Source organism: Neolamprologus brichardi, chromosome 3 (genome assembly GCF_056152115.1).
Source record: "Neolamprologus brichardi isolate AB-2024 chromosome 3, ASM5615211v1, whole genome shotgun sequence".
In the NCBI taxonomy this organism is placed as follows: Eukaryota; Metazoa; Chordata; class Actinopteri; order Cichliformes; family Cichlidae; genus Neolamprologus; species Neolamprologus brichardi.
The window spans coordinates 41,801,614-41,828,784 of record NC_142106.1 but is presented as its reverse complement, the minus strand read 5'-3'; the positions used below and the strand labels follow the sequence as shown (position 1 = coordinate 41,828,784).

Here is a 27,171-nt window from a genome sequence, read left to right as displayed (position 1 = left end):
GTCTGCAAGAATCAAGTGTGGATGTTGTAAGAAGGCATCTGGAGTGTTTTGCCACAAGAATGGATGAACTTTTATTACTGGGTTCATACAAGTAAACTATGGTCTGCCTCCTTTAAATCCGTGCAAACCCAGGATGGCTGGGTAAGTCAGTTGATGGGACAAGTATAAAAGCATTCAGTCACTTAAGGCTCCAGGTCATGAACAAAGACCAGCTGGTCTGTAGTTAAACATTCAGTCAGCAGTGAAGATCCTCGCAGCGATGTCATCTAATAACCAGTCCACACCAGCTAACAAGTTCTCTCCTGTTACTGCACTGCAACCAATGATACACCAGTGATGGCTTTTGATGTTATCCAGGGCCAGTGCCTGCAGAAGAACAAAGTGTCAGCATCCACCATGATATATGCAACTATATCATTGCTGAAATGCAGCGTCAAGTGGGCGCAGAGCTCACCTCTCGTATTGCCTCTTTGGACAGAGCTCCTGGTAAATCCTGTTTGTTGGCAAAAACCAGCAGCGTTGCACCAGCTAACCTCTGCAAAGAACGGAGCGCAGCTTATTTAAAAATAGCATAACGTGTTCATACTGAAATCAAATTTACATATTTTGACTCTGGCTTTTAGGAGTGTTTGTCCACAGAGGCCAGTGTGAGTTGCCCAGTTTTGAAAATATCTTAAAAGATATAGAAAGTCCAGACAACTCAGAAAAACAAGATTGATAAAAACGATTAAAGATTTGCTTTCTATTAAAGATAAATGGATACTTCTGATCCGTTTGGGCGAAATATTCCTTTTAAATGACAGGCGGAATACCAGGGTTAAGGCTGGTAATATCCTTTAAAAAACAAAACAGCCAAAATAAAGGATTCTGTCACTCCACTGTGTGTCATTCTCATATACCTCCTCCAGGAGGAGTGCGCTGAGCTCCTGTCTGCAGTCTTCCAGTCTGAGTCTGTCTGCGCTGTCCACCACCCACACCAGCCCATCTGTGCTCTCAAAGTAGTTCCTCCAGTAGGAGCGCAGTGACTTCTGACCGCCTACGTCCCAAATATTCAGTTTAAACCTGGAAACACAAGGAGTGGGAGGCATGAATGGAAATGTACAGACTGAGCTAGAAAAAAAAGAGGTGTAAAGAATACTTTTGTACATTAACACAGGAGGTTTTCAGCAAACGTTTGCCTCAGTTCTACTTTTAAATACCGTACGAACCACAAGTTGACAAGCAGCCTGAGAGCGAAGTGCTCTATTGGGACGATACAGTCTCATTTGGTTTTATGGTAAGATGGGCCTGATTATTTAAGAGATGAAGGATTTTAACTTTGATTCTGGATTTAACAGGCTGACATACAGAAATAAAAGCCAAATCAAAAGGCACCACAGGTGGAAGGAAAGAGAGGCAAATAGATCTGAAGGGATAAAGCATTTCCTGTGACTTTTATTCCTTTATTACACTGAGGCTTCATTTATTATTTGTCATGGTTTTCACACAAGACAATACACAAAACCTACTTTCATATAGGCACATTTTCACTTTAGATTATTATATCGACCATCTTTGAAATTTTTCCGTGACTAGATTAGTTTTGTTTTTTTTTTTAAGAAACATGGGTGTCAAAGCAACGTGCGTGTGCGCGTGTTTGGGCCCGTGCTCACGTTACCCTTTGTGCTCCAGCGTTTTGATGTTGAAGCCCAGTGTGGGAGAGATGGTGCTGACGTCCTCCCCGTTGAATTTTTTCAAGATGGTCGTCTTCCCCGCGTTGTCCAGACCTCTGCACGCGCCAGGTTAAAGACAACTCACACACCTGAGGGGTTTTAATCGATTAATCAGCGTCTCGTATATTTACTGGAATACGTGTAATAGCTAGCATAGCAAGAAGGATGAATCCGCACAGAGGAAAAATAAAGAGAAAGGCGTTATCCGGCATCTTTATCTAACGACAGACACATAGAGAAGCTTGCGGGTTCTTATTTGATACATGTATAGTTATAATAAACCAAGTGCACGAATGCCACTTTGTTTTCAGCCTAGCCAAACCTGTCACAGAAAGGATACAGCATCAGCAGCCTCATCTCGCGCTCCTTTTGTTTCATCTTCTTCAAAATTGTTAGTAAACCCATCGTGACGCTGCCCCGTTTAACTGTTATACTGTAATAAATGTATGTTATAATTTTAAAGTTTAGTATGATAATGTTCGGCTCTCATAAGCAGCATTGCAACTCAGGAAGAAGCCACAGTGCTAATCCCGCCCCATGTAGCCACCGATTGGCTTGTTTTGCAGCAAGAGAACGTGGATTGGTTGCTTTTAACTTCCGGCGCCGGCAGATTGGTCAGTGTGCATTTTTAAGGTGTGGCCGGGCTGTGGAGGCCAGAGAACTACTGTGATGGTTTGCGGCAGCGCCTACTTGTGTCTGTTGTGGAAATTACACATTTGAGTCGGTTTGGGGAATGTTCTAATTTTCAAAAATTTTTTTTTAACGATCTTGTGAAAATGAAAACAAGAATCAGAAATGTGAACATTTTTACATTTAAGAGTTATAAATGTGAGAAATCCGATAGCTGCTTGAATGGTTAAATGGTTAACACTCTTTATGGAACCACTGAGACTCATTTAGGAAGCGGCTATTTTTACCACAGTTTTCAACCACTGAATCCACTTTACAGATTTTTGCAAAGATTTCTTAGACGCTTCTTTTCTAACTTTTAACAAAATACACTGGAAAAATTGCAATGACACCTTTTTAGGATAAATGTGATTTATTAATAAATATTAATAAATCTAATTTAAAAATCTAATTAATCTAAGTTAATATACAGAGAACCAAAGAAAATAAATACATTTCAGGCTCTGTAGTCCAAAGCTTTACCATATCAGCTCTTTCCCTCTTCTTCTTCTTTTTCTTTAAAAAAAAAAAAATTAACAAAAGTTTTTATGCGAGAATTAAACAGGTCAGTTAATCTAAATGTAAAATATGAATTTGTTTAGAGAAAACATAATATATTTAAGTAAGATGTGACATTTCTAACAATAATTGGTCTAAAATAACTAATTTAATCTATTTACATTAAGTAAAACATATTATTATAAATAGCTCTCCCTCACAGGGAGCTGGTGTGGATGTGGTCAAATGTCATTGTATGCAAATACGTCTGCAGCGGTGACTTCACAAGATGGTGAAAATCAAGATTTTTTTGTGGATATTTGTGATTGATAGTGATGCTGTTTTTCACACTCAGCACTTCTGCAGCGTTCCTAAGCAGTCAACTTATTTTGGAACAGTTTTCACTTTCACTACTGACTTTAATTCCTCTTCTCTGGCCCCGGTGGCGCCAGTGTCCGGCAGCCTCGCCTCTGTCAGTGCGCCCCAGGGTGGCTGTGACTACAATGTAGCTTGCCGTCACCAGTGTGTGAATGTGTGTGTGAATGGGTGGATGACTGGTTGTGTAAAGCGCTTTGGGGTCCTTAGGGACTAGTAAAAGCGCTATACAAATACAGGCCATTTATCATTTCTCTCCAGAGCATACCGCCACCTGCTCCCTGCTTTCATTACAGATTATAATGTCATGTGCAAACATCAGAGTTGCTGGAGAGTTCTGGCTCCTCATCTGCCAACCTGCCCATCATCACTGCAAACAAGAAGGGGCAAGATGGTAATCCTATCCCCTGGCTCACTGTCTTCATACATGTCCTGCACCACCCTCACATACTTCTCTGCTGCTCCTGACTTCCTGATGCCACACCACTGTTCCTCTCGTCTGACCTATCCTATATTTTCTCCCAATCCTTAAGAACACAGTGCAACTCCTTCTGACCTTCTCTAAACTCCTCCATCAACACTGTCAAAGCAAACATCAGCTCTGTGGTGCTCTTACTCTCCATACTGCTGCTCACTGATCGTCACCTCTGTTCTTAACCTAGCTTCAGCAACTCTTCAGCACATCTTTCCTGTAGCTTTATGGTATGGCTCATCAGCTTTATCTCTCTGTAGTTACTACAACTTTGCACACCAACTTTACCATTTTTCTTCTAAATCAGTAGCTATACTTCTCTATTTTTCAGGCATCCTCTCACTCTCCAAGATTAAAAAGTCCCTTGCCATCTTTCCTAGATTTCTCCCCCTCCACATGTACACTACTAGTCAAAGGTTTGGACACCTTCTCATTGTGACAAAGTGGAGGAGCAGTTGCAATGCTCTCCATTTGTCCCATATGTGTTTACCTTTTTTTTTTTTTTTGCACATTATACACATTATTCTGTTTCTATGTATTTGCTATGATCTGCTATTTGTCAAGTAACATTGCTTCACTCACTATCCCGGGTTTGTTTGTGTAAGCGTTCTGTTGCCGGCAAATCAAACATTCTGCAAATTAAGCTAAATACTCAGTTACATGTTTCTTTATATTCTATTATGTTACAGATTAAGTCATTTGTTCATACTTACTTTGTTTGGCTTTTCAGTCTTCATGAGGGTCATGTGTGGGGAAACGCCCGCCTGGCATTTCCTCATTTTAAAGTCCTGATGATGTCACATATGACATCAGCAGGTCAAACCAAGTGGAGGGGCTTCTTTTTCCATAGAGATGCTTCCTTTTGTTTGTGTTAAGGTTTAGAAGGGATTTTTTGAATGTTTTTCCTTTCGTTAATACTAGAGATGGCACGATACCACTTTTTTATGTCCGATACCGATACCGATATCATAAATTTGAATATCTGCCGATACCGATATGAATCCAATATAGTGTGTTTTTTAATCAATAAAACGTTTTTTTAATATCTTGCTGCATTTTGTATAAGTTCATACTCAAGTTTAAATAAATAACAACACTAAAGCTATTCTGTTATACCTGTATGTAAAAAATACACTGCGCCCAAAATATTTCATAATTCAGCAATACTGATCAATCTAATAAACTTAAACCTACTCCATCCTCCCTATTCTGGTATTTTAAAGAGTACTTAGCAGAAATATTAAGCAACCTAACTAATAGGGTTGCAAACTCCCAGCAAAAAAAAAAAAAAAATAGGGAACCACCCTCCACCTCATGATGCTTAATCGATGTAATCAAATTTAATTTGATGCAGGGGGAAAATGCACAGAAATAAATTATTTTTCAAGAATAATTAAATAGATTCAACATCTTTCTTCAACAGAATTGCAGACTGCACAGATGGTATCTTCCCAAAGGAAAAAGTACTAGCTTACTAGGGTATATTAGACTTAACAGTTACTATATACAGTAATGGACTTCTATATATTTTACATCAGATTAAAACTTTGGGTGTAAGAGTCAGATAATTATTTATTAAAAGCTAGACACTTTAAATGAGAATAAGAAAGAAAAGTATGTCTTTGTGCCCCCTTTTGCCTGTTCATGCCCTATCGGCCCCCCTGGCTACACTTTGCTAGATCCGCCCCTGCACAGTTACCAGCCGTCAGCTACGTAGAAAAAGATCCTGGTGTAGAAAGTAATATTAAATAAATTCTAACAACAGCTTATCAAACTTAATAGTGCTGCTGTTGTTCCTCTTTCTGGTGAGAAGTGGGCCAAAAACTAAGAAGAAAGACGGACTTGCTACAGAAAAGCTGATCAGCTGATCATAAGCAGTTTCCCGATTGAAGTAGTAGCAGGAGAGAGAGAGAGAGAGAGAGAGAGAGAGAGAGATATGAACTTACACACTTGCTTTACTTCTCTCTGGGATAACTTCCTCGGAGATGAAATGCTGGTTTGGTAGTGAGGCTACAAATACACACAGCCACTCTATCACGTGATGCATACTGCTGCAACGTGCTACGGTTATGAGCCGAGTTACGCTGTGTAGCAAGTTTTGTGAGGTGCTTTTTTGATATTTAATGGATCGGATTACATTTTTTATTTCTCGCCGATATCCGATCCAGTAATTTGGGTCAGTATCGGACCGATACCGATACGTAATATCGGATTGGTCCATCTCTAGTTAATACTGCCATTTAGTTGTGTAAATGTGCATGTTAGAAGTGTGTAGAGGTTTTGTGTTTTTGGATAATCTGTGTAGAGTTTTAGATCCCTCAGCTGAGTGAGTGGTACTGGCTGGGCAATTGGAGGGAAATTGATGGCCCTATTTAAAGCCAGTCTCTACCAGATGCAGGAGAGAGGAGAGGTGAGCTGTGTCACCAGATCCATGTTTTGGTAATAGAGTTTATTTGGGGGGGAGTTTTGTTAAGTTACATAAAATTAAGTTCACTGTAAATAAATTGCTCACCTTGGAAACCTGAAATGTCTGCATAGTCTGCTTCCCTACCACCTTCCTTGACGTTTGAGTCTGACTACTTCACACTCATTTAATCTTTTCTTTATTTTCATGACTATTTACAGTGTAGATTGTCACTGAAGGCATCAACTTATGTAGTGAACACAAAAGTGTGAAATAACTCAAAACATGTTTTTCAAAATAGCATCTCTTTGCTTTGATTACTGCTTTGCACACTCTTGGCATTGTCTCTGAGCTTCATGAGGTCATCACCTAAAATGGTTTTCCAACAGTCTTGAAGAAGTTCCCAGAGATGCTGAGCACTTGTTGGCCCTTTTGCCTTCACTCTGTGGTCCATCTCATCCCAAACCATCTCCATTGGGTTTAGGTCAGGTGACTGTGGAGATCAGGCCATCTGGTGCAGCACTCCATCATTCTCTTGGTCAAATAGCCCTTACACAGCCTGAAGGTGTGTTTTGGGGTCATTGTCCTGTTGAGAAATAAATGATAGTCCAACTAAAGGCAAACCCGAGAGGATGGCATGTCGCTGCAGGATGCTGTGGTAGCCATGCTGGTTCAGTGTGCCTTCAGTTTTCAGTAAATGCCCCACAATGTCACCAGCAAAGCATCTTCACCCTCCTCCTCCATGCTTCACGGTGGGAACCATGAATGTTCACCTTTTCTGCATCACACAAAGACACAGCGAGTGGAACCAAACATCTCAAATTTGGACTCATCAGACCAAAGCATACATGTCCACTGGTCTAATGTTCATTCCTTCTGTATCCTCGCCCAAACAAATCTCTTCTGCTTGTTGCTTTTCTTTGGAGTTGTTTCTTAGCAGCTATTTGACCATAAAGGCCTGATTCGTGCAGTCTGATCATTTGATGTAGAGATGTGTCTGCTACTGGAACTCTGTGTGGCATTTATCTGGGCTCTAATCTGAGGCTGCTGACTCAGATGAATTTATCCTCAGTAGCAGAGGTGACTCTTGGTCTTCCTTTCCTGGTCGGTCCTCGTGTGAGCCAGTTTCATCAGAGCGATTGATGGTTTTGTGACTCCACTTTGGGACACATTCAAATTTTGACTGACTTAGATTCAGATCTTAAAGAAATTACAGACTATCGTTTCACTTTACTTATGCGATTGGTTGCCATAAAATGAACTCTAACAGTTGTCAAATAAGACAGTCAGCTGTGTACCATCCTGACTTCTGCACAGTACAACTGATGGTCCCAACCCCATTAAGAAGGCAAGAAATTCCACAAATGAACCCTGACAAGGCACACCTGTGATAGAAAAAACATTTGTCGACAAAGCGTGGCTACTTTCAGGAATCTAAAATATAAAACATATTTAGAGCTGTTTATCAATGTTTTCTTTGCTACATAATTCCATATATCTTGCTTAATAACATTTGATGTATCTACAATATAGAAAGTAGTAAAAATAAAGAAAAAACATTAAATGGAAAGGTGTGTCCAAACCTTTGACTGGTAGTGTATGTCATTTGGACCAACCACCTTTGCACTCTTCATTCTCTTCATAGCTGCCCTCACTTCGTCCTTTCTTATCCATGATCCACCCATCTTACTCTCTCTTACATTTTCCACACCCATCAGTTCCTCAAAAGTATTTCTTCCATCTTGTCAACACCCTGACTTGACTCATTAGCACATTTCCAACTCTATCTTTAATCACCCCGACCTGCTGCGCATCCTTTCCAGCTCGATCTCTGTCTAGCCAATTGACAAGTTATTTTCGCCTTCCTTTATTGTCGAGACTCACATTCAATGCACTCTAAACATTTTTTCTTGCTGTACACTTAGCCTCCCAGTTCTTCTTTGCACTTTGTTCATTTCCCACTTTTTTTTGGTCTTTTTCTTTTTTTGTAGACCTTCAAATGCTTTCCAGTATGTCTTTAAATCACCACCAACTTTCCCTTTCTAATTTCCTGTCAAGAGGATACACCACCCACCTTGTTGGTACTTTCCCTCACCACTTCAGCTGGAAAACATTTTCACTCTTTAACACCAGGAATAGCAGCATTTGGGGGGGCTTTTTTTTTTTTTTTTTTTTTTTTTTTTTTAGGAAAAACCGAATATATCATACAGTGGATCTATTTAGAGCACTTGTCTTGTTCTACATTTTGTCATTTTACAGCCTTACACTAAACAAAAAAGGATTACATTAATTTTTCAAATCACAATACCCCATATTTACAAAGTGAGAAAAATGAATGTATTTATTTTGGAATAAGGCTGTAACAATGCAAAAAGTAGAACAAGTGAAGTGCTGTGAACACTTCCCAGATGTGTTGTATTTTAAACTTGGATCCCTTGGTGAGTAGGGCAGTAAGGGCAGCTTCTAATATTAAGCTAAGTTTAAAGGAGAGAAAGAAAAATAGAATAGAATGCATTTTATTGTCACTATACACATGTGACATGCAGACAAAACAATCAAACCCTTCAGCCTACAGACTGGATCAGGTATCTCTGAAAATCCCATGAGTTAGCCATTTTCTTCTTGGCTTAGAAGACCGGAAGCCCTCAGAGCTCAAATGTTTCTGTGGAAAGTTACATCATTTTCTGCCGAGAACTCTTCCAAGCGCTGGCTTGTTTCTGGAGGCTTGGACAACAATTTCCTGGCAATCCGCTTTAGAAATTCCCTGCACATGGGGAAGGAGACACCTTAGTCTATATATGGTCAGCAGACCGGAGCGCTTCCTGCCCTTGTGAAACTTTCCCCAGCTATTTAATATAACGCATTCAGGGGAGTGAAACTAACATGCTGCACGTGAAAGCAGCACGCCCACCCCCCTCCAGCTTTGCATGGCAACGGGTCAGTTTAAAATAAAGAGAAACCGAAAGAGAAAGAGAACCGCAGCATCATGTTGCATCATCTGTTGCCAAACCTGCTGAACTCATAAGTCATCAGATAAAACGACTGAGCGCCTCAGTCAGCGCCACACAGTCACCAAGCAACACATCCGATGTTAGTCTGTAGCACGGCAACAGGTCCCAGCATTACCTGCTCTGTAACCTGCACTCCTGCTCTGTCCTGATATCCCGATAATCGCGTATGAATGGATACGGCTTCCCGTGCTGCACTCATGGTCCAAGACAGGTGAAAGCCTCGTGCTGCCGCAGGCGACCAGCCGACAGGCGAGCCAGTCTGCTGCAGGAGCGTGGGTCAAGATGTCCCCGTTATTCATGGACTCCGGGTCCGGGTCCGAGTCCGCCAGCCCCAGCAGTACTGCAGGATCGGTAAGTTCCTCTTTCTCGTCTCTTGACTCGATCATCAAATCCCTGTATTCAGGTCATCCTATGGACCTTTTCACGCTGTTGATGCTAAGAGTAACCTTATGTGATGTAAAATTCACACAGATACTGGTTATAATAATGGGCTACATCAGGTATAACACCCATTTACTGTTTATATTGAGTCAGATCCTCTTCTGATTAATGAACCTCTGGCTTTTTTCCTTTTTACACTGTAAATAAAATGATATATTATTAAAGCTAAAGTTATAATTATTATCATCATTGTATAGTAATATACAGCAATATATAGTAATATATAGTATTAATTATTAGTCATGCTAGTTATAATCATCACCCACTGCCTCTAAAACCACTATTTATCAACTCAGATCCACTTTAAGCCCTCCAAACAGATCTGTTTGTAAAATAAGTGATTTATTTAAATTTCATTTAAATTATTAGTACCTTAATTATCATTATTGTTATTAGTTTTTAAACTGAGTATTGGTCTTCCACCTCTGGTGCCCTGAACCCTCAGTTCATGTTCGGCTCAGGTTATTTACTGCAGTTATCGTGTGTGTGTGTTTGCAAAGTATACACAGATTGTATATACTGCCTGTAGAACAGTCAGCAACACCTGTGCTGAGAGAAAATTGGACTCATGAAGTGAATGGAAGGTGTAGTCGAATAAAGACCTGAATTATTGTGTGCAATAAAAAGAAGCTTCCTTATTATTTGTCATATGGTTTGTCAGCCCTCGCCTTTGCTTCGCATCACGCGCTGCAGTTCACGTATTATTGACCCGCTTTATTTTGAAGGGCCACACGCACTGTCTCATGTGATTGGTTTGTCTCATGACCTTGTAAGTCATGTTATACCTTTAAAACAAAAATGCGGTATCGAAATGAAATCGATACACGCCCTTTAAAAAGAAGAAAGCCAAAGTCAAAATACAAGTGCATACTTGAACGCCCACTGTGTCACTGTGCGGTCTAATTAACCTCAGATATTTCGCCTTAATTCTGTCGTTGTTTTGGCAGGAGAGAGAAAGAGGGGGACAACAGATGGGACCCAGAGGGACAAAAAGACGGGAGAAGAACAGGGATGCGGCGAGGAAGAGCCGCAGAAAACAGACAGAGAGAGCAGATGAACTTCATGAGGTCTGACTCCTTTCCCCCTCTGCTTCCTTCATTGTCATCCTCTGACTCTGTCACTTTCTGTCTCCTTTTCACACACAGCCTGTTTGATGAGCAGTGTGTGTGCGTGTGCACGCGCGTGCGTATTGTGTAATCTGGCAGCATGCTTGCAGGCGTTTCTTGTAAATAGCCTGCTTTAGGAGAAGGACTTTCACTCCCTCTGCTTTGCCCTCCCTATCAGCCCTCCCTTTCCTGTCTGCCATACACACACACATATACACACGCACACACACAGACGCATTTGTTTTCAGTCTGTACTTGCCTGTCTTTTTTTCCCCCTGGGGCGAGTGCAAATTCCACAGGTCAGGGTACTCATCCACACACACGGACACGCTTCCCAGAGCACTCAGTCAGATTTCTAAAGTATCTTTGATGACCGCGTGCTTACACAGAAGCCTAACAGCAGCCCTGAAAGCTGTTTCAAGGTCATACATGCATTACAATTATGACAACTATTAGAAGGGTTATTGTAAAAATGTGGCGTTCAAGATTTATTATTGAGATTTGAAACCCATCCATTGAAGCAGAAAGTATTCAGGTGGCGGTGTTCTCTAAAATGCTGAAATAATGTTAGCTACTAGCTACATGAAGAGCTAAATGGAACTAAGTTATAGTGCATCGTCATATGCTGGTGATTTTGATAAGCAGTGGCACACAGTTGTACACACAGTTAATCTGGTGATGTGCATCTTTAAGCACGGTGGGAATGTCGTATCTTAGCATGCTTCCTGTGTTGCGTTCACTTCACTGGTCACCTGCTTTGGTTGTTTGTGAGACCTTTAATAGGTTCCTCTTGTCTTATCTTGCTAAACTTTGCACTTCTGTATTCCAGCCGGATTACTTGGCTCATAGTTTTAAAATTTCTCCCGTCACATGAGATCTGCAGTTTCGTTTGATAATTTGATACATTTGATAATTATGCTTCGTATGTATATATATTTCTGTACAATTTTCTTTAGCCTAGGTCAATTTTTTTTCTAATACTATCTTAAAAAAGTTGCCATTTCCAATTCCAAAAAAGTATGAGTGGACATGAGGATGAGCCCAAGCCACAGAGTCCTATTTAACCAACAGGTTGAGTAGTACAAATTCAGGTTTCTGTGCAGTAAAAAGAAGCATTTGTTCTCCTGTCATGTCGCTAATCTGATTCGTCCGTCAGTTCACGCTCATAAAATGTGTTTAATTACTCTCATTCTGACAAAGAGAAAACAAAACCACCGGTTTGCTGTGCTGCACCCGAGCTCGTGCTCTTTTACTACCACTAAGCTCTATTTTCCTTCTAGATTACATCCTACCTGTTGTAACCTGCTCAATATGTCTGCGTGTACCAAATTTATGAATGGGTGTGAATGTGTGTGCGTGTCTTTTTTGTGTCGGGAACTTGCACTTTCGCTTTCCCTCTTTCCTTCTCTTTCAGTTCTGCTGCGTGTGTGTGTGTATGCTTCACTTGAAGTTCTGGGAAGTGTCGTTGCCACAAGCCACTCGAACTTGTTAAAAACTCAAAGTTGTGTCAGCAGCTTACAATTCAATGGGACAGAGGCCGTGACTCACAACTGCATAGCACAGCTCTGACTTTTCTTCAGGGCAACTGTCAAGTTTACACTTTAATGTTAAAAGTAGACGAATGTTAGCTGTGCTGAAGTGACGGCTTATTAGAGTAGATTTGAACGGGTCACAGTTCAAAATAATCCTTAGTTAAATCTTAACTGGTACGCTGGTGTAGCCGCTGGTTTCACACATTCCTTTAAAAGCTCTTCTTTCATGTAGAGGTTAAAGTGGGATTTGGCAGCTGTGGGAACCTTACTGCTGGGTGAAAATAGTCACTTAGAGACAAGCTGCATATTATTTTTGAACTCAACAGTAGATTTTGTGTGTGTGTGTGTGCAGGCTCTGCCACAAAACTACTAACTAACCACTGTAACTTGCACCACAATGACTAGTATTTTCATGCAACCTTCACAATTTTGCAATATATATCTTGATGCATTCTCAATTATCCAGGAAAATAAATCTCCAAAAGTTGATTCTGTTCATCTGGACGTAGCGTTCAGTCTCGACTGACTGAAGAAGTCACTTGGATGAGTGACGAAACGTTTCTCCCAGAAAACGCTACGTCCAGATGAACAGAATCAACTTTTGGAGATTTGCAATATATAGATAAAAAAAATACTATGATTAGCAGCAAATCATGTGTAGATTCAAGTACTGCAAGTAAGATTTCCATTTTATCAAATGTCCCTTGCTGAAAAGTTCTTAACTTTGAAAACAGTTTATCATCTTCTTCTCCTGTTCTCTGTTCACTCATATCTTTGAGGGTGTTGTATGCTGACCTCCTTTTTCTTCTGTTCTTAGGATTTTTTTTTGGAAACTACGCAGATATCTCCATGCTGTCAGCTGAAAGCAGGCTGCAAATGAAATCATTAGTCATTATGCATTAGTCAAATCTGCCAATCACATTTAACTACTCTGCACTTTACTGAATGAGCTGGAATGCTGCTCCGGATTGTTCCGGCCCACTTTAGGCATCGCCTTAAGGCGAAATTGCCTTTCGTCAGCGTTATCTCCCTGTGTTTGCTTTGGTTAGTCGGAGATGGCCTCTAGTTTTTATGGAAGACGCTGAGTTGTCTGTGGCAGTAGTGAAATTTGGGAAGAAGTGTGACCTCAGATAAAAACAAAGAACCTTTGCCTTCATCGTCAAGAAGTTGTGCCTTTTAACGTGTGTTGGTTTCAGCGATAAGGTGCAACTTTTACTTTGAAGGTCTTTGTTCTTGTTTGCTTCTTGTTTACGCCACACTGTTTCAAGTTTATCGGCCGGCTGGTGGTTAGCTAGCGAGTGTTTGCAGGAGTTGGTGCCTTCCATGCAAACTACTGGCGACTCTGCTAGCAGCCAAAGCCGAAGAGGTGGTCGTGGAATATACATTTATTATCCCCCCATAGTGAACGGGGGTTACCGAGGGTCATCAGCTGATCTCTAGGCCTAACTTACTGAGGTCTGACTCAGCTTTCTTCTTATTGTCTGCTCTTTGCAGTCAAAAACAGTCAAAAACAGTGAATTTTATTGTTAAAGACTGAGTTCATTAGTTGTATGTATTTGAAACTATGGCCACCAATCTAACAGTATGTATATATGACCACTAAAAAAAGGAAGAGCATCTCGAAAGTGCTTTAAGTTTACCGCTAAATGTAAAGAAAACCGTTGTAAATGCTCCAAAAAGGCAGGTTTATTGGGAAAGCTTTTTGCCACATTTCAATTCTAAATTTTCCTAATTAGTCCCATGCATTAGTCTGCACTTATCAGCAAGGAATCACCTTTTGTTCTCTCTCCACCGCCTACCCACTCGTTTCATGCTGATCTTGCAGCGCTGTCACTTAGGAGCAATATTTCAGTTCTCCTTTGGGGTTCTGGCGTTGGCCACACTTCATCCGCTTTATGCCTCTTGTGCTTTCTATTGCTGCACACTCTCGGAGCCTTAAAGGAGCGTCATTAAGATTGTTTCGCTGTGCCGTTTTATTACTGCGCAGCACAGGCTTGGTGTGATATTATGTGGGTGGCATGTGATTGCGTTCATTGTTTGTCCTTTGATGTATGTCTGTAATAAGTTTTTATGGCTGGCGAGCACCTCGATTAGGGATAATAAAGATATACCCGACTTTTCTTCTTTACTGTTGATCCCTCCGCTTTGTCTTTTTTCCCCACCCCCTTATTTAATTGCTTCCTTTTCTTGCCCCTTTCTCCTCAGGAACTCCAGAGTCTTGAGCACTCGAACTCGGCTCTTCATAAGGAGATCGCCGCATTGAAAAAAGAGCTGCACCTGTACACGACGTCGCTGGAGCGTCACGAACCTTACTGCCGCCTCCCCTCCAGCCTTGCAGGTTCTTCTTCAGCTGACTGTCAGACCAGCTCCGACCATCACGGAATCGCTGAGGCCTCGGACTCCACACTGGCTGCTTCCTCTGCGCTCCCCTTCTCTCTGACCTCCATGACCTCCAGCCTGGGACTTCAGAGCCTTGACTGCGTTAAAAGGAACCACGTCTCTCCTCCAGCTAACACAACATTAGCCTCCTCTGCTCATTCTTCACCTAAGCTCTTCCATTCCTCCTCCTCCTCTTCCTCCAGCCCAGTGACAGTTCCCTATTCAGCATCTTTCACCACATACACAGCTCCGCACTCTTTATTTAGCAAAGAACCTATAATGACCTCAAGCACAACAAATGGTATACCCATCTGTGACGGTCTTATTTCAAACCCCGTTCCCTCCGGTGTGCTCTCCACAGCTGCGCAGCCCACGCCGGAGCAAGACACCCTCTGTGAAATGGGTTACACAGCGGACGGATTTTTTAAGGAGAAAACATCTTTTCTAAATGCTACAGCTGACGCTACACCCCCTTATTCCCATTTAGAGGCTGGAAGCGCTGGTGTAGTAGCACCGGGTTGCGGGCCCCAGCTGCCTCCATGTCGCTTTAGTGGAAACCCGAGCAGTTCAGTTTCACCGTCTACTTTTTTACCATCACCTCTTCAAAATCCTCTTCCTCCTTCTCTTTTAGCTCCAGCCGTTTCAGGTTTGGAGCCATCACCCGTGCCTTCTTTTTCCTCAAAGCAGAGTTATGATCAAGACAATACATCAAACAGTGTGTCTCTGCTCTCCCTGCTCACTGTCCCCGGTCCACTCGATATATCTCAAGCTACCTCCAGCAGCTTCGATAGGGCTCCGTCTGAACCTCCGCCATTGGCGCCACAACCAGAGGTTCCCTCAAAGGAACTTGAACTTTGTGATTTTTTTGACTGGCTCATAAGTGGGAATAATAACCAGTAGCGCTACAGAAAAGTCATTTATGTGTTGTGAGGAGATGACCTCTGGACTCAAGCTAGTAACTGAATGTCTTCTGTCATATTTCATATTCATACCAGATGCTACTTATTTATTGAGCTTTCTGTTACGAAAATGCAGCAATTTCATGATTGAGCTTCCATTTGGTTTGGTCACAGAAAAAATTGTCAATCTGAACCCTGCGGTTTCCAGAATGCAACCAGTAGCTGACTAGATTCTCATGTATTTGTACCTCCAGCGTCACAGGTTATCTCATCCTCTCTGAGACTAAACTAATATTTATGTCTGCGCTTATTAGTGAGTGGCATAAAAATGCCTCCCGAACTTTGAGGGTCTTTGAGCAGAAATCTCTAATTTCAAGCCAAAATCCAGTCATCCTAGCTGAGAATCGAGGATTTTGAAATGCGAATGTACGCAATAAATTCCAGTGTCTAAAAAGACATTTTTCCACAGTCAGTAATCATTTGCAGGTGCCGCTCTTTCCTAAATCATGAAAAAGGAGACATAGTAAAACTGAGTCAACATGGTGAAACTTGTAACTTTTAATTTTAGATTGGGTGGAGTGGTCCTCTCACTTCCTTGCAACTTCACAGAAAGGTTACTAGAATAAATTTCCTTCTAAGCTGCAGTACAAACACAGGGCAGTGCCAAAGTTAACAACACATCCTTACTCACTTTCTTCTTCTTTTTATTTCTGTACCTTAATCTTAATTGAAGACACACATTCTCAGCACATATTCTGCTACTGCTGCTAATTGATATTTAAATCTTAAAGTGAAATCAGCCACTTTCATGAAATTGGTACAGTTACTATGAAGCCCCGGTGGGATCGCTGGCCTTCTAAATTCCCTGTGATCCACTGTAAAGGGCTGCTTTATTACAAGGTTTCATTAGGATGTAGCGATCCCAGCTATCAGAGCTAATAATCCGGTCGTTAAGTCTGACGTCACTAGCCGTGTCTGGGCCTAAACTCCGCTGCAGGTCCATATATCAAACGATCACTATGGCATTACTGAGAGTTGAAAAACTGTCTAAAGTCTTTCATCTTTAATAAAATGATCAGCGTTCTGCTCTACCAGGTGTAACAACTGAGTTTAACATCCAGGCATCCATGAAAACGGTATTTATGACATTTAACGGAGTTAGAAGTTAGCAGGAAGTTAGCTCGCTAGCTTCTATCTAAATACAATATAGCATGTCCTGACTGCGGGGTTTTGGAAACAAATTAAAACGTACAGCTCTGTTATCACTTCCAATATAAATGAAGACAGAAAACTAAACAGCAGTGACGTTTGTAGGGTTACTGAAGTTTGGCTAGCTGGTATATAATGATGTGCTACGTGACCGCTAGCAACACAGCTATGTTAGCATAATATAAACAAGCTAGCTTTTTTCCCACTCGATAAAAGTTAACGTGAGTGTTTTCGGTGGTCAGGAACAAATGTAATCGCATGGCAGGATGCTGTAAAAGGACCAAACTTCAGCCAGGAGAACAACTGAGATAATCCATCCACAATACGAGGTTAGTCATTCATATACTGCTGCATGGGCTGGGCTGTAGTTACATCCTAAGGTTTTAAAAACTGAGCTTAAATAAATGATTAGCGGTAATAAAAGCCGAGGGAGGTCAACAGTGATCACTGACTGTTTTAGGAGCTTTTTGAGATTAAATAGAAGAAAATACAAAACATTAAACATGTTAACAACACAAAAGCCATATTAAACGCAGACCACTTTAGGCCCAGAAGCAGGATTTGTCACGTCATCACTTAACGACCGGATGGAGCTAACTCTCTAACAGTGTAGCTCATTGGGAGTGGTTGAGTCAGATCATGTTTATAACATTTTAAAGTCTTGTACAGAAACATTTTAATGTTTGTTTGGTCTGTTTTTTTGTCACGCACTCTTATGACTTGCTTATACAAGCATGACTTCCATGTAGAAGCACACTATGAGATTAAATAACCTCTTATGTATAACCGTTGACTGGTTAACCCTTCAAAGCCTGAACTGTGAAATGATTACCTAAAAATTCAAACTTTAGTGAAAGTGGAGTGTTTATTGAACCTTTTAACGACATTTAAACAAAAAAAAAAAAAAATTAACTATTAATTTGCATCCTGCATATTTTTGCAATTCATTCCTCATAAATGAATCAGAAGGAACATATCTCACTGATGATGTAGACGTCAGGATGATGTAAACCCACGAAAACTCATGTATCAGCTGTGATACACTTGGCTTTAAAAGGTTGAAGACGGACCTGCAGCTGTTGTTGCTGAAGTTATTCATTTTATGTTTGTTCATAGAGCCCAAAAGGATAATTACAGCTGACGTAGAAATAAAAATCATTTCTGAATGTCAAGGGGTGGGTGATGGGGGGTGCACACAAGTATGCTGTGCATGGAGTAATGGTTTTCACCCATTATTTTTCAGGTGGATTGGGAGCAATAATTACCCTGTAATTTTAATTCATTTGTAATTTAAAAAAAATCTTTCTATAAATCAGATGCTATATTTGATGCAGCTCTTGCTTTCCATAAAAAATATAAAATTGTTGGTCCAAACTGACAATTTAACACAATTTATGTTTTAGTACATTTTTTGTGCTCATTTCAAGTGATTTGACCCTGTTAACCAGGAGGCGGATTAATGTCTTTTAAAGGAACTGCTGCTGAAAAAAGTGTTTTTTCCAAGTGATCCTTTCATTTAATTATTTTTTTTATTTTATATATTTGCTATTCAGCCTATATGGTATACCTGTATATTTGTGCATATGGCAGCTGTGGGGCTTTGTAGTATTTGTATTTATCATGGATCAAATAATATATTGAACAAGGAAACTAATAATAAAATTATATTAAAATGGGTATTATGCTTTTAAAAAAATGCTGTCCTGATTGAGTTTTTAATTTAATTTAATTTTATAATACAGTACAATTTTCAAGCAGTTCAGCTCACTCATTCATATGTTGTTACACAACATATGAATATTTGTTTGGGGTCTATTAGCAGAATTATGCACATTCTGTAATATATAGCCGGTTGTGCCTCTTGACATCAGGCAAGGCAGATGACTACTCGGGGCACCGGGTGCCTGGTAGTGCCCTGAGGGCTGAGAAACCTTAAACTACAGCAGTGGCATCTGGACCTTCAACTGATCCACTTGTTCACAGAAGCCTCGACAGAAATAGTCTCAGTGGGTGGTCGCCTGCTGCGATAAAACAAAAGGCAGTCAACATCCAAAGAAGAGCTTTGAATGTCCTTCAAGAAGCCTGGAGAACTTTTCCTGAAGATTACTTGAAATAATGTCAAGAAAGCTGCCTAAGAGAGTTCAGGCTGTGACTTTCAATAACTGTACAAACTCTATTTTTGGTATTTATATCCTCATATGTTTGCAAACCTTTCAGTAAACCAGTGCATCTATTCCTCTTCTTTCTGTCAAAGCATAACAGAATGAGGAGTTACTTTTGCACAGCACTCTATAGTATTAACACTGCATAACCAGACAACCTGGTCTTGGTCACTGTTGCTAAAATAAACATGGTCTCTGCTGTAGTAATGTTTTCCTTGTTGTTTTAGAGGACTGCTGTTGGTGCTGTCAGACTACTCATAACATAATGGTGATGAATGGTGGTTGGAGGGGCCCCAACAGACTTCACAATGCCGACTGCACAGCTAACAACTGTAGACTGCTCTAATAAAAAACTCCAAAATGCTGTTGAATGTTGGTTAACCAGCGCGTCTCTAACAGCACCACAGCCTCCCGGATAGCAAATGTAAAGCAGAGCATCAATGCTGCCCTGACCCACACTGTAAACTCTGTGTGCCTGTGTCTTTATCCCGGAAGATGACTGGGTGAACTCACCTGATACACCACATAGGGGACAAGGGTGTAATGTAAAGCAGATGACGCATGCGCAGTTACAGCACTTACTGCACTGTAGTCTCTATGAGATAAAATAGGCTTGTGTGTGTTTATGGGGAGAAAATCAGTGTGTGTGTGACTTTGAGAAACAGATGAAAGGCGCGGATAAATGCGCCTTTAAATGCACGTGCGTGTGTGCTTACACGAGAGAGTGAGCGCGAGCAAGTGGCTGAGCGGGCTGAAGAACAATGGATGGGACTTGATCCTCAAAGCCAGCTTCACCTCAAATAGGAGGAGAGCAAAATGGGGGAAAAGGGAGGGGGAGGAATGGGGGGGAGGCGGTGAGCGTCAAAGCGGTGCACTGATGGAGGATAGGAGGGGATATTTCTTCACTGGATGAAACGGCAGTGAGAAAGCCAAAGGTGGTGCGGCAAGAGCAGGAACGCCGATGAAACACCTGCTTATAATCGAGCGGCTTTAAAAAGCCAGGGCCGGCCACGCGTAAATAAAGGCAAATAAATAAATAACTCCATCCTATAGCGTCATCCGCAGTGGAGGAGGCTCACTCCTCTCTCTCCTTGCACCACCTCAAGGCTGAGGAACCTGCGTCAAGACGCGGAGAGTGAGACGAGGCAGCGTCTGCTCAGCGCTTTCAAAATAAAATCTTTATTTATTTATTGATTCTATCCTGGCTGAGCCTGTACTCCGCAGTGAAAAATGCCAGAGAAGATTCATCATAGCTGACCGCCTTAGTGCTTAGTGCCTGTACACGAAAAGAAGTTAAACATGTTGGATTTTCTCTTTTAACCATGAAAGTATCTGTGTAGAACAGAACGAGTAAGAAGTTCTTTCTGCACATCCATTATACTTATAAAGAAAGAATTCCTGAGCTCAGTTTTTATTTGGTACATCTTGCTGTTGTTGTCTAGACTGAACTAGAGAAATCAAAAAGAGACTTTCAACCTTGCTTTCATCTCTACCTGCAAGTTAACGCTTCAGTCCAATAGCACTGCAGTTACCAAAGTAACCAGGCTTATTGACATCCATGATGATCCTGAGGCGCTGTCTTAAGGGGTTGCCGTATTAAAATCTATTTAGATCTCAGAAGTTTCCTTTTTTTTATGACTACACAGAAGCCCTTAGGCTCCACCAGTAACCCTCACAGGCTAAAACAGCTTTTAGGTCTGAAAAGTTAAGCCACAATTGCGCTCACAATTAAGTACAGTTGTTTAGAATTACCTGGGACCAGGCACTCGAGGTCAAGGTCACTAGTTTCCAGTCTTATTTATTAAAGGGTGACGTTCATTTTATAAATTATGGTCACAGTTAAGGCCTTTAGAAAAGGTTTGTGCAAATATATCGTTAATCAAAAAGATTTATGGGATTCACCTATCATTAATACAGCCGTTCACACTGACCGAGTAATTTTGCTGGATGAATTTGCGACATTTATTTTTTGAACAAAGCTCGATTTCCAGATCCAGATACACAGATTTAACCAATCAGATCACTGCATTTGGCAACAAGTGCACTTGTAGTTCTTGTAGCGTGCACCGGTACAACATACACAACTGTATGGAAATAGCAAAATAATACTACTGAATGGTGCAGAGTCTTAAAGCACCTTAACGGCGAGCATTAATAAAAGTGACTGTGTGATGATGTTGTGGCGCTGGTGTACTGGCCTTAATGGCATTATACCCAGCTTTATGAGGATAAAGCGGGTTATTCTTTATTCTTTTGTGATTTTTAAGTAGCTGCTGATAAAGAATAGGAAACGTCACTGACAAAAAGTGTCGTCAGTTTGTCTATTACCATCTTTTATGTACAGTCTATGAAAAGGGGCTTGATTTCCGCAATCCAGACACATGCTTGCACCGGTAGCCTATTTTATTGTGAAAGTCATGAAGCTTCATTTCCTGTATGTTCCCGACTCATCGCGTGCACGTTGACGCAGCTCACTGAGTCGCTGTAGGACAACCGGATAACGGGAACGGAGAAGGGGGTACAGGAGGAAAAAAAACAAAAAAAAAAACCGCGTCAGTGTGTCAGACGCAGACGGTTTTGCTATTGTATAATACAGGCCTTCAGCTTTTCCTCTCCCGGCTGACCCTGCGCGGAGGAGCGGCCTCTTTTTTCTTTCATTTACCTTTTTTTCCCTGTCCTCTGACCGCGGAGGGAGACGCCGAGCGGAGCGGAGCTGCGGGGCTCGCCGTTACATCGGAGGACCTGCACATGTCGGTGCGGTGAGGGACCGCTTGTTTCCCCGCCCTGATACGGTTGAAGGAAGGCAGGAGGAGGAGGAGGAGGCTGAGTGGACTATAACATCTTTAGCCTTCAAAGAAATCAAAGAAAAAAAAAAAGAAATATCAGGTTTTAACGGTTTAAAGAAGGACCCATTATAGAGGGGGAAAAACGAGGCAGGAGGACAACAGTGATGCCGCAGCTGAAGTGGGCCCAGATTGATGATTTTATGATATCATCATTCACCGCCAGGACCGAGCACTGATTTTTATTGATAAAAAAAAAAATCGAGGAGAAGAAGAAGAAGCTGTGAAGTGGCACGGAGGACGTTTGTTTGCGTCTGGATAAACAGGAGGTGCTTTTTGTCTTTATTTTTTAAGCCTATCAGGAGCTCAGCTGCTTGATATCATACAGCAAATAAACATCCAAATCCAGGCTGATGACTTAGGCGGTGTGTGACGCCAATACAGCAGCAGCAGCAGCAGCAGCAGAGGCGTGTGTGTGTCTGTGTGTGTGTGAGGAGGAGACGCGCCTGTCTGAGCATCATCTGGTAGCTGTTCCAAGCTACTCCTGCACGGCGATGATACACAAGCGATTCTTTTCATCTGTGTGTGAAAAGCTGAAGCTTCGAGGATGATGATGACGATGACGAAGATGCCATTTCCAGTCCGGCTCTGATAGAGACAACGAGGCGCGCAGCACGTGACTGGACCCCTAGAAAATCTAGCTCTCTCTCACCTCTCCTCACCTCTCCTCCGCTTCTGCACCTTTCTCCCCCCTCCATACTTTCTATCTCTCACCCCTCTCCTCCTCCTCCCTCCTCCTCCACCACCACCACCCCTGGAGCCGCTTTTTTTTTATTCTGATCAGTTGATAATCCATCTGTGATTCAGATAGCCACCCACTCCCCCCCCTCCACCCTCATCCTCTGCTTTATTCAGCCTTACATCCTCTTAATAAACATTCCCCCTCATTACACACTCACTCGCAAAAGCATCCACACCACCTCCACCTCCAGCCATCATGGAGACGACCAAGCTGCCTCCGTCCAGCCCGTCCTCGCCGACCACCAGCTTCTCGGTGCCGTCCGCGGAGAAGGTGGATGGCTTCCCACGAAGGTCCATGCGCAGGGCCCGACAGAGGAGGTCCCACAGCTCCTCTCAGTTCCGCTACCAGAGCTCCCAGGTGGAGCTCACCCCGCTGCCCCTGCTCAAAGGTGAGGCTCTGATTCCCCCAAAGCAGCCACAGATCAATGTGAGAAACAACAGCTGGAACATGTGACACTGAGAAAGCTGTGACAGTAAAAGGTCACAGTCAGCTATCTGTGTTTGCCTTCTTTGCTCACCTACATGACTAAAACACAACACACACACATATCCACTGACTGGTTTCCACTTAAACATGCTCTCCTCTCAGTCCTTGTCAGGTCTGACAGGCGGAGGTGACGGTGGTGGATTTGGTTTATTTAACAGATCTGCTGCCTGTCTTCTTTTGGATATGTAAAAGGCCTGTTGTTGTTGTTTTTGCTGTTGTTGTTATTCATCTTCTCCTCTGTGCTGGGACAAACAGTCCTTTTCATTAGCAGTTAATAGATTAACATGTGTCATGCATATTTGCCCCCTCCTGTCAAATGTCAGAAACAAGTGAAAAAATGACCATCGCAGTATTTCACAGCCAAATAATAACAGAATCAGTTTAAGGTCCTTTTAAAGCAGCAGTGAATTTTTGCAGTGGAGGAGCAGAAGTAGTCAGTGCATTGAATCATCGTTGCATTTCTGTCCTTTAGGTGGTTTTGAGATGTGACTGTTTCTCAGTCAGGTGACAGTGAAGTGTCTGTTTTTTTGTTTCAGACGAGCTCTCATCGGACCGTATGCTTGCTTTTGAGCTTTTTTATAATTTGTCTTTTGTTTTCTTGAAGATGAATGAAATCACTTCATTTGCATTGACCACTTTCACCCACACTAAGCAAACCCATCCAACATGTGCTTGTCTTCTTGATTGGCTGATAGTGGGGTGGGGCGGGGGAGGATGAGAGAAGAGTCTCTCCATCATGAGGCCTCTCCCCTTGACGGTCACTGTCGGTAAGACTGCCTCGGTAAATAAACCTCGGGTTGTAAAATCTGTGAAACCCCAAAGATGTTGATATTCAGGCTGGTGCAGCATCCACCATGAAGGCAGGCAGAGCTGCGCTATTTGCAGGTCTGTCGTTGCCATAGCTGTAATCCCAGAGCTGGAGTTACTACACAGAGGCCAATTTGATCTGTGCAGGCGTGTTGTGGCCTTTTAGATTCAAGCCCCAAGGATGCAAAAGCACCACCCTGCGTATCCTGTATATTCTACCTGCCTGGGTGAAGCCTCCTGGTCAAGCCACTAGGCATGGCCTGCTTTACGTGTGCATTAATGTTTGCGGTGGCTAAATGTTCAAAGATTGTTTCTGTTTATCTTTTATAATGAAGATTTGTTTCTTAGCCCAGCCTGGAATTGGTGCATCCCAACATCATACTATGGAAAACCTGTGATTGGATTAGCTAAACGAATATGCAGTGGACTGTAAAGTAAAACAAAGATAGTAAAGTGAAGCAAATGCATGGATTCATGGATGATAGTATTTTCTGAATCCAGCTGTGAGCTTTTGCTGATGTCTTTGGTTTGTGGATGCTTGGTTTGGTTCTTGAACAGTAACGGGCGTAAAAAGAGTTCACTGACATTATGGCTTTTCTATAAACGTGCTGCAGCATTGATTTCATGCACAGGTTCTGTAACAGCAGATATTTTCTTGGTAGGCTTTGTGTTTAGGCAGCGAGTACACGTTAGAGCTGGCCAGATCAATAAATTTGTACTTTGCTTCACTCAGTCAACAAACCCCATCGCTTCATGTTCCGTCCTTTTTATATACGTTCTTGCTCTTCTCTGGCTTCGTGGCTTTACTCCTGTCTCTCTCGCTTGCGTGTACAGTACAAAAGCAGGTTGCATGTGCTCGTGTGTCCTTCTGACCCTTCTTTATAAGGTTACTCTCCCTTTCACTTAGCCTGCAATCTCTTCCCATTAACCCTCTGAAAAGAAGACCTCTGTGCTTTCAGAGGAGGCATGAGGTGTGTGCGCCTGCGTTTTAACTTCTTCTGAAGCACGTGAGCGAGGGGTGTGTGCAGCAAGGTGATAAGAGGTTTTTACCGCATCAGTACAGCGCCTTTGGTTGAGGTGGGTCTCTGCACATGTCCTGTAGAAGTCCCAGTTACTGCACTACTGCTGCTGCACTGTTTCTGGACCCCCTTGAGGAACTGATAGTAAGATTCTGCAGCAGGAGAAGCGTCTGGTGTGGGGAAGTCTCTAACGGGCAGTATGTAGGCCAAGTGTAGACAGACTTGTGGGTGTTTTTCCCTCCAGGGAGTCACATTCTCTTTGTTAATTTGAACTCCTCCTCCTGCTTCTTGCACTCGAAGCTCTGAGCAAAGCTTCATCTCATTCTTGTGACATGACAGAAATGAAACTGGAAGGCCTGACATTTAACAGCAAACTAGAATATGTCATAAAAATACACATTATTAGCAGTGTTTAAGCTGAGCAACAGTCAACTATTCTGGCTCACACAGAAAGCCCCCAGGTTGGATTCAAACCTAGACCCTTCTTGTTGTGGTGCAACAGCGCTAACCTCCCCACCGCTGTGCTGCCTCTGTGGCTGTTTCTGTGTTAGTTTTGTAAAGTCTGTTTGTCCGGGATGTCCTTCACCTCTCGCCCTGTGGCATCTGGGGTAGGCTCAAGCACCCCCACAACCCTGATTTGGATCAGTGGAATGGATGGATGGCTTAGAGCAGAAATATAGAGAACCAAGGACTTTTTTAAAACATGTGCTTGATTTTGCTTCAAAACAACTTATTTGCACATGGAACCGTATATTTTCACTAAAAGCTCTCAGTGGCTTAAAGCCAACTCTCTCGTTAGTGGTATTCAAAAGGCATTTCAATGAAAAGTGAGTCACTAAATGTAAAATAGCAAACGTACAAAAGGCAGGTTTTGGGAAATCTGAATGAAAAACAACATTTTCAACTGAGTTCAGAGATTATGAATGACTGGACAGCAGGAATGATCTAACAGCGTGTCTTTTTCAGGTCAGAAGCCTTAAACAGGCCAGTCCTCTGGCCTCTTCCGATCCACAATCTGCAGTATTATCGTGTAAAGTTCCTCAAGCTGTTAGCTGATCTCTGAGAGGTTAATTTCCTCACTGACCATATTAATGGTCCCTTTTAGCATGGAATCCATTCATAGCTTTGCGATCTGAGTAGCCTGTGAAATATATCTGTCTTAAAAATATCTTTTTTGGTGGGTTAGACGAAGACAAAGTTCAGTCCAGAATCAGTGCAGATCTCTAAGAACAGCAACTGTATCGAGGTGGACAGCAAATGTCTGGAAGTTGAGTTGTATTTGGATTTTTATTGAGTCACGTGGGATGGAGGGAAATGATTATCACAGTTATTTTGATCAATATCAATCACTAAGTATAGTGCAAAAATGCTTTTACTTCACTGTCATGTAAAGTGTTTGCACATTTGCTGCACCATTCCTTTGCAGCAGAATAAATTTGCTCCTCTTTATTTATCTAAATTCAGAGCATCTCATTGAAGAAAAATATGAAATATAAATTGTTCCAAAGCTTAATGCAAAATTAAATCAACAGAGCTGCTTCACTTTAACACTGTGCTGCAGTCCTCAGTTTATCTTTGCAGACGAATGTGTGTTTGTGCGTCTCCCAGAAGCAAAATACATTCGTGGTGCCTGCATAATCAATGTAAAAATAAACTTGAAACTTGTGTATGCCTTTCCACTTCTCCTGTGATCTTTCCCATCAGCGCAGGTTTGCAGAAAAAGGCGAAAACATCTTTTTTGTCCAGTGTCTTGACCATTTTGCTGAAGTCGTCGTTACTTACTGATTATCAGTCACGTATTGTGCCATATCTTGCAAACTGGGATGCGATTGCTTTACTGACTTCAGTTCAGACTTCATCTTTGTGGGTGGTGTTGACACGCCGACATGCTGTGCAGCCTCCTTTTCCTGGACGTGCGAGTTTGTGTCGGATGCTGCGCCGTTTCTCTTTGGCCTCGTGCACTGGTTCTGCTGCAGATTGTGGCGTGTTTTTAGACGGCTGACTAACTTGTGTTTCTTTGCAGTGCAGCCACGTGGCGCCCTTATGATTTCTTCTTGGTTAACGTCTCTTGCCCTAAATTTGAATTATTTCCAAACAACAGATGACGATCTGCTTCAAGGGACAAGCTCTTCACCTTCTGCTGTGCCACAAATTTGAATTTTGTGTCAGTGCTGTGTTATCTGTTGCATATCACGGAGGTCAAGTGCGCACAGGGAACTCCACACTGTGCGGTCCAGGGAACAGCTGTGATTGGCACATGCAGGCACAGTATCAGGCGCAGATTTAGGGAGCGCTTGATTTGCCTTTGCTTTGCGTTTTGCTGGCAGAGCATGCAGTTTTAGTATTGCTCAGTCATTTTTTTTTATTTTAATGAACCAAAATTGTGATTGAGATTAAAGCTCAGC

At 42.0% G+C, this 27,171-nt stretch overlaps 3 protein-coding genes across 3 annotated transcripts in view; 2 read left to right on the top strand and 1 right to left on the bottom strand.

The window, feature by feature from the left end:
* Positions 1-19: 19 nt before the first annotated feature.
* arl2 (ARF like GTPase 2) lies at positions 20-2,242 on the bottom strand. Its single transcript, XM_087837668.1, has 5 exons — positions 2,053-2,242; positions 1,658-1,768; positions 900-1,062; positions 455-535; positions 20-366 (listed from the first exon to the last, which is right to left on the bottom strand). The coding sequence occupies exons 1-5, from the start codon at positions 2,115-2,117 to the stop codon at positions 232-234; spliced, it is 555 nt and encodes a 184-aa protein (XP_087693794.1). The 5' UTR covers positions 2,118-2,242; the 3' UTR covers positions 20-231.
* Positions 2,243-9,275: 7,033 nt separating this feature from the next.
* On the top strand, positions 9,276-15,553 carry batf2 (basic leucine zipper ATF-like transcription factor 2). The gene is made up of 3 exons (XM_087837667.1): positions 9,276-9,492; positions 10,530-10,649; positions 14,426-15,553. Exons 1-3 carry the CDS (start codon positions 9,424-9,426, stop codon positions 15,497-15,499), a joined length of 1,263 nt encoding a protein of 420 aa, XP_087693793.1. The 5' UTR covers positions 9,276-9,423; the 3' UTR covers positions 15,500-15,553.
* Positions 15,554-21,321: 5,768 nt separating this feature from the next.
* Positions 21,322-27,171, top strand: part of ppp2r5b (protein phosphatase 2, regulatory subunit B', beta) — a 54,564-nt gene continuing 48,714 nt past the window's right edge. Inside the window, exon 1 of the mRNA XM_087837666.1 lies at positions 21,322-22,842. Coding sequence (XP_087693792.1) covers positions 22,650-22,842 — 193 coding nt within the window. The 5' untranslated portion in view covers positions 21,322-22,649. The remainder of the gene's footprint in view (positions 22,843-27,171) is intronic.